The sequence below is a fragment of the Scleropages formosus genome, chromosome 21, assembly GCF_900964775.1.
Source record: "Scleropages formosus chromosome 21, fSclFor1.1, whole genome shotgun sequence".
NCBI lineage: Eukaryota > Metazoa > Chordata > Actinopteri > Osteoglossiformes > Osteoglossidae > Scleropages > Scleropages formosus.
In genome coordinates this window covers 11,355,812-11,367,022 of record NC_041826.1, presented here as the reverse complement: position 1 = coordinate 11,367,022, position 11,211 = coordinate 11,355,812, and the positions used below count along the sequence as shown (strand labels likewise).

Here is an 11,211-nt window from a genome sequence, read left to right as displayed (position 1 = left end):
ATCATAACTCCCACATGTGCAGCTCCACTGGTGCAACAGAAACTTCCAGAAGAGCAGAAGCCCTAGTACAGCTGGAGGCAGAGAGCTGTTCCTGCGAGAGGCTGCTTTGTTTCTGGGTGGTTAGCTCAGGTGGTACAAATAATATATGGTACAACATGGTTGTACGTTTCTTAATGGTACATAGTACTCTGGGGTCAGAGGTCACAGGTTCAAGTCCCGATGATCAAGGTATTTATCTTAAGTTGGTCCAGTAGAAAAATTATCCAGCTATATAAAAGGGGAAACTGTTGTAAGATGCTTTTGAGAAAAGCATCAACTGAACATTTTAATCACATTTAGGAAACAAGAACCTCCCTGCAGTCCATCTTAGATGTAATCTTCGAACTCTCACTCCTTATCTCATATCAATAACTGATTGTCTAGTGCAGGGTCACAGGGGTCCAGAATCTGTCCCAGAAGCATAGGGTATGAGATAGGGTACACCCTGGATAGGACAATAGTCAATTACAGGGCTTTTTAGAGTCACTAGCTCACTGGAAACATAAGTCTTTAGATTGTGGGAGAAAACCAGAGCACCTGGAGGAAAGCCACGGCCCAGGAGCTACGAAACACGAGTGCTACTGGCTGTACCACCTTTCGTTGTCTTAGTAACCTTTAATAGTGTAGGATAAAGGATATTTTCAAGCCATTCTGCCATCTTCACCACAAGAGCTCATCAGCTTCTGGTTCCTTCTCCTTCCTGTAAATTCCTCGGAGCTCTTCCTCATGCGCCTTCGCGTCCCTCAGCACTTCTTTCACCTTCTGCTGTTACCACGTCCGACTGCCACAACGATGTTCCCACCGTGACTCGGATTGGGTTTCAGCCTGAACCCGCAGATCAATCCCATCAGGCGACCCGGAGAGAAGAGACTCTCGGCCGTCTCCCAGCTCCATGGCGTCCCCACAGGAATATCCCAGGGCTCATCGCTCTGCTGCCGTCGTTTCCTCCGTGATTCCATCGCCTAGGTCTATATTTTGCCTGAAGGGTGGAGCTTTTAGAGAAGACATGGAGCTAATGACAGCAGTCAGAGGTTATTTAGGAGATGATGCATGGAGAGATCACTCAGTATGCTTGTGGAGTTTTACCTGGAGTTTGACAAGGTGGGTTGTTCCTTCAGACACACTCAACACACAGAACGTCAAAAGTGCTACAGTCCGCAGAGCGATGATACACTGTGAAGAAGGTGTCTTGAGTAAATAAAATACCACCAGCCTAAAGACGCGTGGGGGTGCGCATGTCTCAGGAACACATTATGACAGCTACTTCAGACACTTATTTAGCAGAAACATTTCTCTGAAGGAACTTGTAATTATTGTACCCATTTACAAAGGAAGGCTTACTGGGGCGGTAAGTACCCAGCTGAAGGGGGTCCAGTGTGCAGCTAGGATTTGAACCTACACCCAGAGGGTCTAAGACAGCAATTCTAAGCACTACTCTACCAGGACACTGAGGAGGGACACTGCTTGAGGAATGAAAACTCTTCTTGTACCTTATTGTTTGGGCCCTTACTGTTATGTGTGGGGGTTTTCCATATTTTTTACACTCCACTCAGGTTCCTATCTTATTTTTTTTAATATTGACAGAAAATACACTCATAGTAAACAGAAGATCCAAACAGAAAATAAAGTCATAGTATGGACAAGATTAACATTAAAATGTTATTGCAGAATTTCTCTGTCCTTTGATTTATTTTGTTTAGGCTCTGAAAATCAAAAGCAGGTCACATCCGCAGTTACCGCGCAGTGCTGGCGCTCCACACATCGTCACCTGTAGCGTCCCGGCGTCCCCGCCCCCTCCTCGCGCTCTCGCTCTCTCGCTCTCGCTCGCTCTCTCTCGCTCGCTCTTTCTCTCTCTGTGACGTCAAGATGGGCGTAATATTTACCCTCGGAAAAACTCAACGCACTGTGTCTCTATTGGCCGAGGCGTCCCACGTGGCGCGCTCGAGCCGATCGCACGCCAGCGCGTTGTCTCGCCGTGGGATGCGAGTTTTCGTGTGGATGGCGCTCGGGAAGTGGTGACGTTTCGCTGCGAGTCGCGTCGCGAGCTGCTGCACGCGGGGGAAACGCGCAGAGACCGAGCGGGTGGCCGTCGGTGGCGCCGAACTGCGCCGGACTTGCGAACGCGGCGCTGCGCTGCGGACTCGTTCGTTGTACGCGCGACTGACGAGAGACTCGCGTTACACAACTCGGCCACAGTGAGTGTCGCATACGCGGCGGGCATATGAATTATGTAAGAGCGCGTGACGAGGGGAAACGCAGCAGAAATCGGACGTGCTCGCCGCGGTCGAAGGGAAACACAGTTGAGTTGTGAAGTTTTATTCTGCGCCTTCGGTGCCGTTTTCAGGCCACGCCACGCCACGGGCACTTCCTGCTGTAAGTACGAACGCTGCCTGCGCTGCGGGGGGTCGGTCGGAGAGCTGAGCCCTCGCTCGCTCGGCGGCGCGCGCGCACACACACGTCGCGACACACGCGGGCCGGGGTCGAGGAACGAAAAAAGGATGAGTTTAATAAAAAAAAAAAAGTCAGAAATGTGGCAGCGAGACACTGTTAGGATTGTGTTTTAATCGCAGTTTCTCAGCTCTGTGTCTTTTTTTAATTCTTTTTAATAACGACACACACACAGCCTCCGATTTTTAAGTCGTTTAATCAAATTAATGATTTCGTTCGAGACCTGGAACTTAGGTGCTGCATTTAAATTATAATACACGATAAATAAAAACTGTTCTTGACAGAATAATTCAATCCCGGTAAAGGCGTATAATCATTATTATTATCCCATATGATAATTATAATGGAAAAAGAAATAACGGTACATGAGAAATAACTTACGTGAGCGAGTGACACGGGCGACAGCACGTATCATATGAAGTGCGAAGGTCAGTGACACTGACTGACAGTGCAGTGGGCGGCAATTTACTGTAGTAAATCATGAGGTGGAGTCGAGTACCTTCGCGGGGGTCCAGTGTGCTCATCACTAAACTGTAGGAAAACTTAAGAAATATTCACTCCTTCAGTTTCGTCTCAACGTACTGAAATATAATTATTATTATGTGTGCTTTACAACTTTGAGATCATACCTGTAAAACAAGGGATAAACCTTCACGCAGCTACTCCTGTAATGTAAATGTTTCTAAAAAAATTATTAATGTTAGGAATTGTTGCTATTCTCATAGTTTTATGCAGCTACTCGTGTGATGAATATTGGTTCATCTGGTGAAAGAAACAAACTGTCCTTAAGAATCACACATCTGCAACTATGTCTCTTTCTCCTAATGTAATGAATACATTGTATTTTCTATGAGATGTTCGTCGCTTTGGAGAAAAGCTTCTGATAAATGAATACGTGCAGATATACATATGTGTTCTGCTCCGCTGGCTCCTTTCTTACGAAAAGTTCAGTGCTAAATCCTTTAAACAGTTTGTTCGTAATTGTACGTTTTTTTTCCTTTTTCTTTTTTTAATATGTTAATCTCGCAGAGGGAACACGACCCGTCCCGTGTTTACGTGCACAGTCGAAAAATAGCAGTGAGACTCAGACTGCCTTGATCCAACTCACTTCCCCGGTGTTTACAGCTCATGTCTGCGGCTCGTGTTTATGACTCCAGTAGTAAGAGGAGGTGTGATCTTCCAAAGGGGGAAACAATAACAAATGTTTCAGGTGTCAGTGACAAATGTCTTATTTCCTTACGAGGTGGAGCTTATGGAGACATTTTTATTTTTGGTAAATTAATTAGGATTTATATGTTGAAATTAAGTGAAATGTACAAATAAGTCTTACATTTTCATTTATTACAGCTGTCTTCAAGGTTTTTACGGAATGAAACCAGTGAATAAATGAAGGGATGTCAACATTCTTAAACTTTTATGGATAACTGTAACTGGGAGGTTAAATTGGCCGGAGTTACGAACAAAACAAGTTGTGAACACTTTTCAGGTCGCAGTTGTTTTTGTAAGATCCACTGTACAGTTGCGCTCCGCAGTGGGCTGTGACACTGTTGTGAGTGCTCCTGTGACCCCTGCCCAGGTGGCCCCCACGTGCACGCCAGCGGCAGGATGAACGTGGGCACGGCGCACAGCGAGGTGAACCCCAACACACGGGTGATGAACAGCAGGGGCATCTGGCTCTCCTACGTGCTGGGGATCGGCCTGCTGCACATCATCCTCCTGAGCATCCCGTTTGTGAGCGTTCCTGTGGTCTGGACGCTCACCAACCTCATCCACAACATGGTGAGCGGCCTTTGCGGAGCCTCTGATCTTCTCGTGTGAGGAGCTGTTCGGAAAACTGCGCGAAGGTATTGACTGTATCAGAAGTAATATTGACGATACGCTTTTTCCTCTAACCGCTTTCAGCCGATCCTGAAAACGGATTGTACGAAAACTCAATAATGAAATCCTTCCGGTTCATTCGAAGCCCGTATTACGTTCATCCCCAGAATATCCCTAAGTGATGCCTAATGTCATAAGGGAAAAAGTAGCGTAACACTTGAACGTTTTATACCGTTTTAGTCGTAAGCATTGGCCGCTGTCTAAAAAGCATAGTCATTCTGGAACATACAGAATTCGCTGTACGGAGTTGTTGGTTGACTGCAGGTCCTTTTAGGTACTGAGTCCTGAAGGTGAAATGAAGTGCAGCAGTAGATTGAAAGGTTTTCTTTTTCTCCAGCTTGGAAAAATATTTTACATGTTGCACACCTGGAGTTTAGTCATTTTTCAATTTAGAAATGTTTACTGGGGATATCTTCCACCCATACTTTTGCAGTGACACTTGGGTCCTACTGTAAAAGTCCTGTGTCGTGTCCCCCACAGTGCATGTACATCTTCCTGCACACAGTGAAGGGAACCCCGTTCGAAACCCCCGACCAGGGCAAAGCACGCCTCCTCACTCACTGGGAGCAGATGGACTACGGTGTGCAGTTCACTGCCTCGCGCAAATTCCTCACCATCACGCCAATCATCCTGTAAGTATCCGACCTACTCTTTCGAGTTATTGTTGTCTTTACCGTGTTCTCACCCGCACCGCACCTGTCCAAACACATACCCATCAAGCTGTCATGTGTCTGACTCACACTTGTAAGGCTGGGAGGGAGACACATCCTCATGGTGCTTGCATTACCTTCCCTTAGACTGCTGGCACCTCTGAGATGCTCTCTGAAAAATCGCTCTGTCCTCGAGGGACATTCCCACCGTGACGCGTCTTGATATAGTGCAGATGTCGAAGTGACGTGTGCTCCGTCAGTGTTTATCTGTGTGAGAGGTTGTAGACGTGTCTCCGGAAGGTGCTTACCTGGAGCACCTGCGCTAGCAGCTGCCTGGACCAGCTCTTTTTAGAAACGCTTACAGCAGCATCTTTGTCGTAGCTCTCCTGCACGGTTCGTGACTTCAGCAGTACTCTGGTTCCTTGTGTTACGAGCATTTCGGGTCTGAAAATTCGAAGGCACATTTCCAATTTAATTAATTTATAACTTTGCTACTATACTTCATAAAGATTTTTGCCTGTTGTGGAGGGAAGATGACCTGCAATTTTGGGTGCCACCATTAGTTGGCAGCAAATCGCACTCAGAATAGGAACACAGTAAGGGGCGGCTGGTAGAGTACCGCTTAAAGGTCACACGGTTGAATCCCACCTCCAACTGTAGTACCCTTGAGCAAGGTACTTACCTGTAAAATTACCCAGCTGTATAAATGGGTAAATATTTGTAAGTCGCTTTGGAGAAAAGTGTCAGATAAACGAATAAGTGTAAATTGGTTTTAGAGACTCAAGTGATGCAAATTGCAAGGAGAAAGTCAAAGTATTTACGGTGCGTTTATAAAAAAAGTTCAAACATTGTTGCAGATACTTTTTTTTTTTTTTAAACAGAAGTTCACCCAAAATTAGATTGAGGGCCATCTGTTTCATTAATATTTTTTGACTGTAGATAATGAATCTACTGGAGCGGATGAACATCACACGTGTTTATGTAGCGATATAAAAATGTCAGTGTGGGTGTGATGCTGTGCATTAACCACAGGTCACTGTCTCTGTGTCCTCTGTTATCCCAGGTACTTCCTCACAAGCTTTTACACAAAATACGACCGGGTGCACTTTGTCATCAACACTGTCTCCCTGCTGACGGTGCTCATCCCAAAGCTCCCCCAGCTGCACGGCGTCCGCATCTTCGGGATTAACAAGTACTGATGTGGTTGAAGCTCAGCTCCTCCCGCTGCCCACCCATCTCCTGCTCTCCTTCTTTCCACATCCCAGCTCAGCTTGGACCGCGACTTCCGGTCGTCCCGCGTTGCGTGTGGCTCGGGGAGCCGGTGGAGAATGGACTGTTCGCACCTCGGCGTCAGACCCTTTTCTGAAAGCCGCAGGGAGTCCTGAGTGCTGCGCCCATGTGTCACGTTGAGGTTTACTAGCCGGCTCCTGGCAGCGGGTGCGAAACCCTTGCCTGTGGCGAAGACCACCATCTGGGTCATGTGTGGTCTGAGGTTCGAGAGCATTGTAGGCCGCCGTTCCGAGGGTGATGTAGAGTTAGGTGACAATCAGGGCAGAAGGTCTTCCTGTGGTGATGGTCCTGCCATGTAGCACCATCTGACCCCTGTTGACCCCTCCCAGTTCTGTGGTTGTTTCCTGTAAGGGTAATGTGTGTGCGTGTGTGTGTGTGCGTGCATGTGCGCACGTGCATGCTCACACATGGTGTGCCTGTTAATGAGAAGTAACCTCAGTGTACGAAACAGGGTGGTACGAATTTTTGCTATTTTACTCATCCTCAGCAGTGTTAATGTGTCGGTACTAAGGGCACCTCAGGCGGTGCTTCTTCTTCTGGCCTCGGGTCTCGAGTCACTTCACCTGCAAGTCCAAATGTGAAGCTCCTTATTGTCTGTCCCCCCCACACAGCTTTATACACTTCATAACAGTGCATTCTTAAGAATGGTTCTGTTTCCCTACTGTCCTTAATGTTAACCCCTTTTTCTGTTCTGTCATTGTATTCATATATATATGTGGTAAAAATATTTCAATGGAAACTAAAGTTTCAGAGAAAAGACAGGCCTCTATATAGGATGACTTTCATATATTACTGAAATAACAATGAAAGAACTACGATGTAAGAATTTTACAGTTATTTCACTCTGCTGCAACTTTACTCCAACTATATCATCCTCTCCGTTCTGAATGTAGGTATCAATTTCTTCAACAGTCTTCAATATTTCTTGGTTCATATTTTCTTAGAAGCAAGAAAAAAAATTAAATTGAAATTAATTTGTCAGCTTCAGTAGATGCACAGCTATACAAAAAACACATTTCAGGACTCGGCATCCTGCGGGATACCAGTATTTATAAGAAAATTGTCATCGTATAAAGCAAAAAATGCATTAATTCCAATGGATATAATTCTCAGAATGTAAAAGAAAATTAACCAGATTTTTTTTCTTTTTTTTTAATGCGGAAAAACTTGCGTTACTTTCAACTGAAAACTGAGCTGAAAGTGTTGCAGAAAGACCATTGCTGTATCGCAGCGCAGGCCGACACGTCTTAATATTCAGTATATTTTTCTGATGAATTTTATAAACATGTTAAAGGCTCTGCCCTATAAAGAGGATGCCGGGTGGTGATGGGGCTAACTGTACTCTTCAAGTCCTGCAGTGGTTGTAGGAGCTCCGACTGTGGTTTACAAGGGTGCAGAGGTGTGACTTGTGAACGTTTTATGAGAGTGGATTTAGCCCCTAGGGCTCTGTGGGGTCTCTGTGACAGATGCACATGTAAGTACAGGCATTGAAACATACGGTATAAATATGGAAGGTTCTGGAATGACAAGCGTGCGAGAGGAAGTGGCCCCTCACTTGTGCTCTGTAGGACACTGGTTTGGGGGCAGAGTGTTATGTAATATGCAAATGAACAGTTAGTGGCAGTGTAATCGATAGCCCTGCGCTGCTGATGAATATTCATGAGTGAGACTGCATTGGGCCCTTTTGGAGTGCAAACCTGAGTGAGGATTCTGCACCCAAGCGACCTTCTTACTCTCAAGGGTCTAGGTTCACAGCGTTGTTCACGGGGAGAAACGTCGTGTTTGTCGGAGCCGGGGCTCCTTCCTCGTTTACCGTGGTTTCCACTACGGTGTAGTCATCCTTCACCTCCGTTATTTAGTCTCCACTTCTGCGTGTTTGCAATGTGCATAATTAATACATTAACTGGCTTTTGTTTCCATTTGAAAGTAAAGGTATTTGTTTGTGTTTTGCTGTACCTGTGTTCCTCCAACAGCGTAGTGTTTCTGTACTCAGGCGGTACTCTTCAGTGTACTCTTCATGTCTGTACTGTTTTTACAGGGTAACTTGTGGCAGCACTGAAATGCTGTTGGTACCACAACGGAAAAAGCTTTTCTCTGGGGAGCAGGTGGTATAGTGCTTGAAGTTACTGTCTCTGGCCTCTGAGGTTGCAGGTTCAAATCCCAACTCCTGTTGTTATACCCTTGAGCAAAGTGCTTACCATGAATTGCTCCGTTTGTAAAAATAGGTGAGTCAGTGCAAGTTGCTTTGGAGAAAAGGGTCACATATTAACTGAAGCAGCTTCTCTGTGGCATGAGGAAGGTGTAGAGGTCAGAGGTGCACAAGGGCTTGTACCCAAACTATTTTCTGTGTTGGAAACTTGTCAAATGAGCTTTTTCTTCCTTCGAGTGTGCAGGGGCAGTCTGTTGCAATGTAGATTTTACAGGATGAATGCTAACAAAGAGGGCTATTTGGTCTTTAAATATTTATCCTTTTAACTTTGATTTCTACATTTATAAGTTAACAGTAGTGCAATAGTCATTAATGTTTGTGGCTGACAAATGTTACATGTGTTTTTCTTCTATGGATTTAATATATAGTGTTGTGTTTAATGTCAGTAAATAAACAATTTAAGGAAATAATTTTGTGGACAGAAATTGTGGTATTTCATGTCCTTACAGCCAACCTGGATGAAATGTTACTAGTTTTTTTTTTTTTCCAGCACAAGATTACAAGTTTAACCATTGAAACTGCAAATGGAACCGACTGAGAAGCTTTACAAAATGTGCTGGAATCTCTCACTTTTTACTATCGGGAACATTTTTGAGACATGAGAGGCTGCAGCTTGTTAAACATTAAATGGATGAAAGTGCAATTGGAGATGGAATCAAGTTCCAAGGATTGGATGGCAGAGGGGTGAATGTCACTGTGTGACGTTGCGGGATGGTCATCGGACCGCTCTCGGTATTTCAGTCACCCTACTGACTGTTACTGTGCTGGTCATGAGTAACTAGTGAAGTCAGATTTTCTGTTTGAATTATTTAGCCTCCCAGTTGTCCTTCCTGTTATAATAAATTTGCATAGATACATACAATAATGCTCTTAGTAATTTTGTCCCTGCTGTACATTTTATTCGTTTAGCAGATGCTTCTCTCCAACGTGACGTACGTCTGAGAATGATACAAAAAGTACATTACCTCAATAGAAAAGAAAATGCATCATTGTAGAAAATGCGCTGTTGTAGATGAATGTATTGGAAATGCACTGGATCCTTGTGTGAAACATTCAAGAAACAAGTCTTCAAACAGAAAAATTTGCAGGTTCATTTTAATTGCATTTCCTTTGCCATACTATTTTGTAATATTTCTGTTGCAGAGGGAATCAGAGCTGCATTTCTTCTTGTCACCATTAGTTGGCAGCAAAATGCACTTGGATAGAATCGGGAGAAGAGTAATAGGAGCGTGATTGCCTTCATTCAACTCACTTCCACAGTGTTTACAGCTCGTGTAAAAACAAATGTTTATATACTTTTCTCCTTTCAAAAAGCAGGCGGTTAAGAGGACATTGAGGTGTTCTTGGATAAGGCTTGAGGTTTCCACACACGTGAAATATTCCTGTGCAATTTGAAATTCGGTGGATGTTTGTCAGGCTGTAGAAAGTGATATTTTTGTTTCACATGCTGCTCTGTTATGCCTGTTGGGTATTCACACTACTAGTGTTACTTTTCCAAAGCACTCTGTTTTGTGATTTCCCCCCTCCCCAATAATAAATTGGACCAACAAATTTAACATCGCTGTCAGTAGAAATCCTCATGTTTTAAAATGAATGTTCATAACTAATGATTTTCATTCCTAACATTTTTCTTTTATTAGCCAAAGTTCTGTTCTTTTCATTCAGGAATTAAAAAACTTTGTACTTATTCTCCATCCACAGAATAGTAAAAGTAGCATTTGGTTTTTTCAAAGCACAGATCATTCATGCATAGTAACTGTGATAAAGGTTGTTAAAATGAAAAGTCATTTTCTCTCAGTTTAGAGGGTCCCTGTAGAATGCCTTCCGGATTAAAATGTCCTTTAAATGTGGTTTATAAAGCAAATCCAAAAATATTTTTGTAATTTTTCTTGCACAATTTTTTTTTTCCTGCAATTATAATAACCTTCAATATTATAGTAATGGGGGGAGGGGGTGATGGTGCAGTGGGTTTGGTCAAGTACTGCTCTGTGGGGGGCTCTGGCCTTTGAGTCCTGCTTGGGGTGCCTTGCGGCGGACTGGCCCCCTACCTAAGGTATGTCCCCCTCCCCCTTCAGCCTTGCGCCCTGTGTTGCCAGGTTGGGCTCTGGTTTGCCGCCCCCTGCTTAGGACAAGTGGTTTCAGACTCTGTGTGTTGATTATGTAATAAATACTGGCCTTTTTCTGAGCATTGGGTAAACTGAAAAAGTATTTATTTGAATATCATGATTATAACATGGGTTTAATACTTAATACCTTTATTACATTATGATTTACACCCATTTCATTTGCACTGTGGGAGTGTGGACTGGAGCAGAATATACAGATTTCAAAATAAAAACAAAGCATTTATATTACATTGACATTTGGAGAAAAAGCATTGGCTAAATAGATATGGATGTTAAGATACTATGGGGGTTCCCAAATTACGATGATGTTATGTTTTGTGAAACCCATCGTAAGTCAAAAATATCGTAAGTCGAAAATGCATTTAATACACCTAATACGCACCTCTGCGTGACAGATTTCGATATGCGGATTGCTGCCGCTGCCCGGTATTGCAAGAGGGTGTTACGCCGCATATCGCTTGCCCGGGGAAAAAATCAAAATTCAAAGTACGGTTTCTACCGGATGTCTATCGCCAGCTCACCGTTGTGAAGTCGAAAAAATCATAAATCAAACTATCATGAATGGGGGATT

The 11,211-nt window shown here is 44.0% G+C and overlaps 1 protein-coding gene across 2 annotated transcripts; it reads left to right on the top strand.

Moving 5' to 3' along the window:
- Positions 1–1,974: 1,974 nt before the first annotated feature.
- Positions 1,975–10,111, top strand: ormdl3 (ORMDL sphingolipid biosynthesis regulator 3). 2 transcript variants are annotated; one of them, XM_018726371.2, is made up of 4 exons: positions 1,975–2,234; positions 4,064–4,266; positions 4,846–4,997; positions 6,079–10,111. In XM_018726371.2, exons 2-4 carry the CDS (start codon positions 4,093–4,095, stop codon positions 6,212–6,214), a joined length of 462 nt encoding a protein of 153 aa, XP_018581887.1. In that variant the 5' UTR covers positions 1,975–2,234; positions 4,064–4,092; the 3' UTR covers positions 6,215–10,111. The 2 variants fall into 2 exon arrangements, with proteins under 2 accessions (XP_018581887.1, XP_018581886.1); XM_018726370.2 differs by having other exon boundaries at positions 1,975–2,412.
- Positions 10,112–11,211: the final 1,100 nt, after the last annotated feature.

Coding starts and splice junctions, on each gene's coding strand:
- ormdl3 (XM_018726371.2), top strand. CDS start 4,093: ATGAACGTGGGCACGGCGCACAGCGAGGTGAACCCCAACACACGGGTG. Junction 4,267..4,845: donor CCAACCTCATCCACAACATG/GTGAGCGGCCTT, acceptor TGTCCCCCACAG/TGCATGTACATCTTCCTGCA. Junction 4,998..6,078: donor ACCATCACGCCAATCATCCT/GTAAGTATCCGA, acceptor CTGTTATCCCAG/GTACTTCCTCACAAGCTTTT.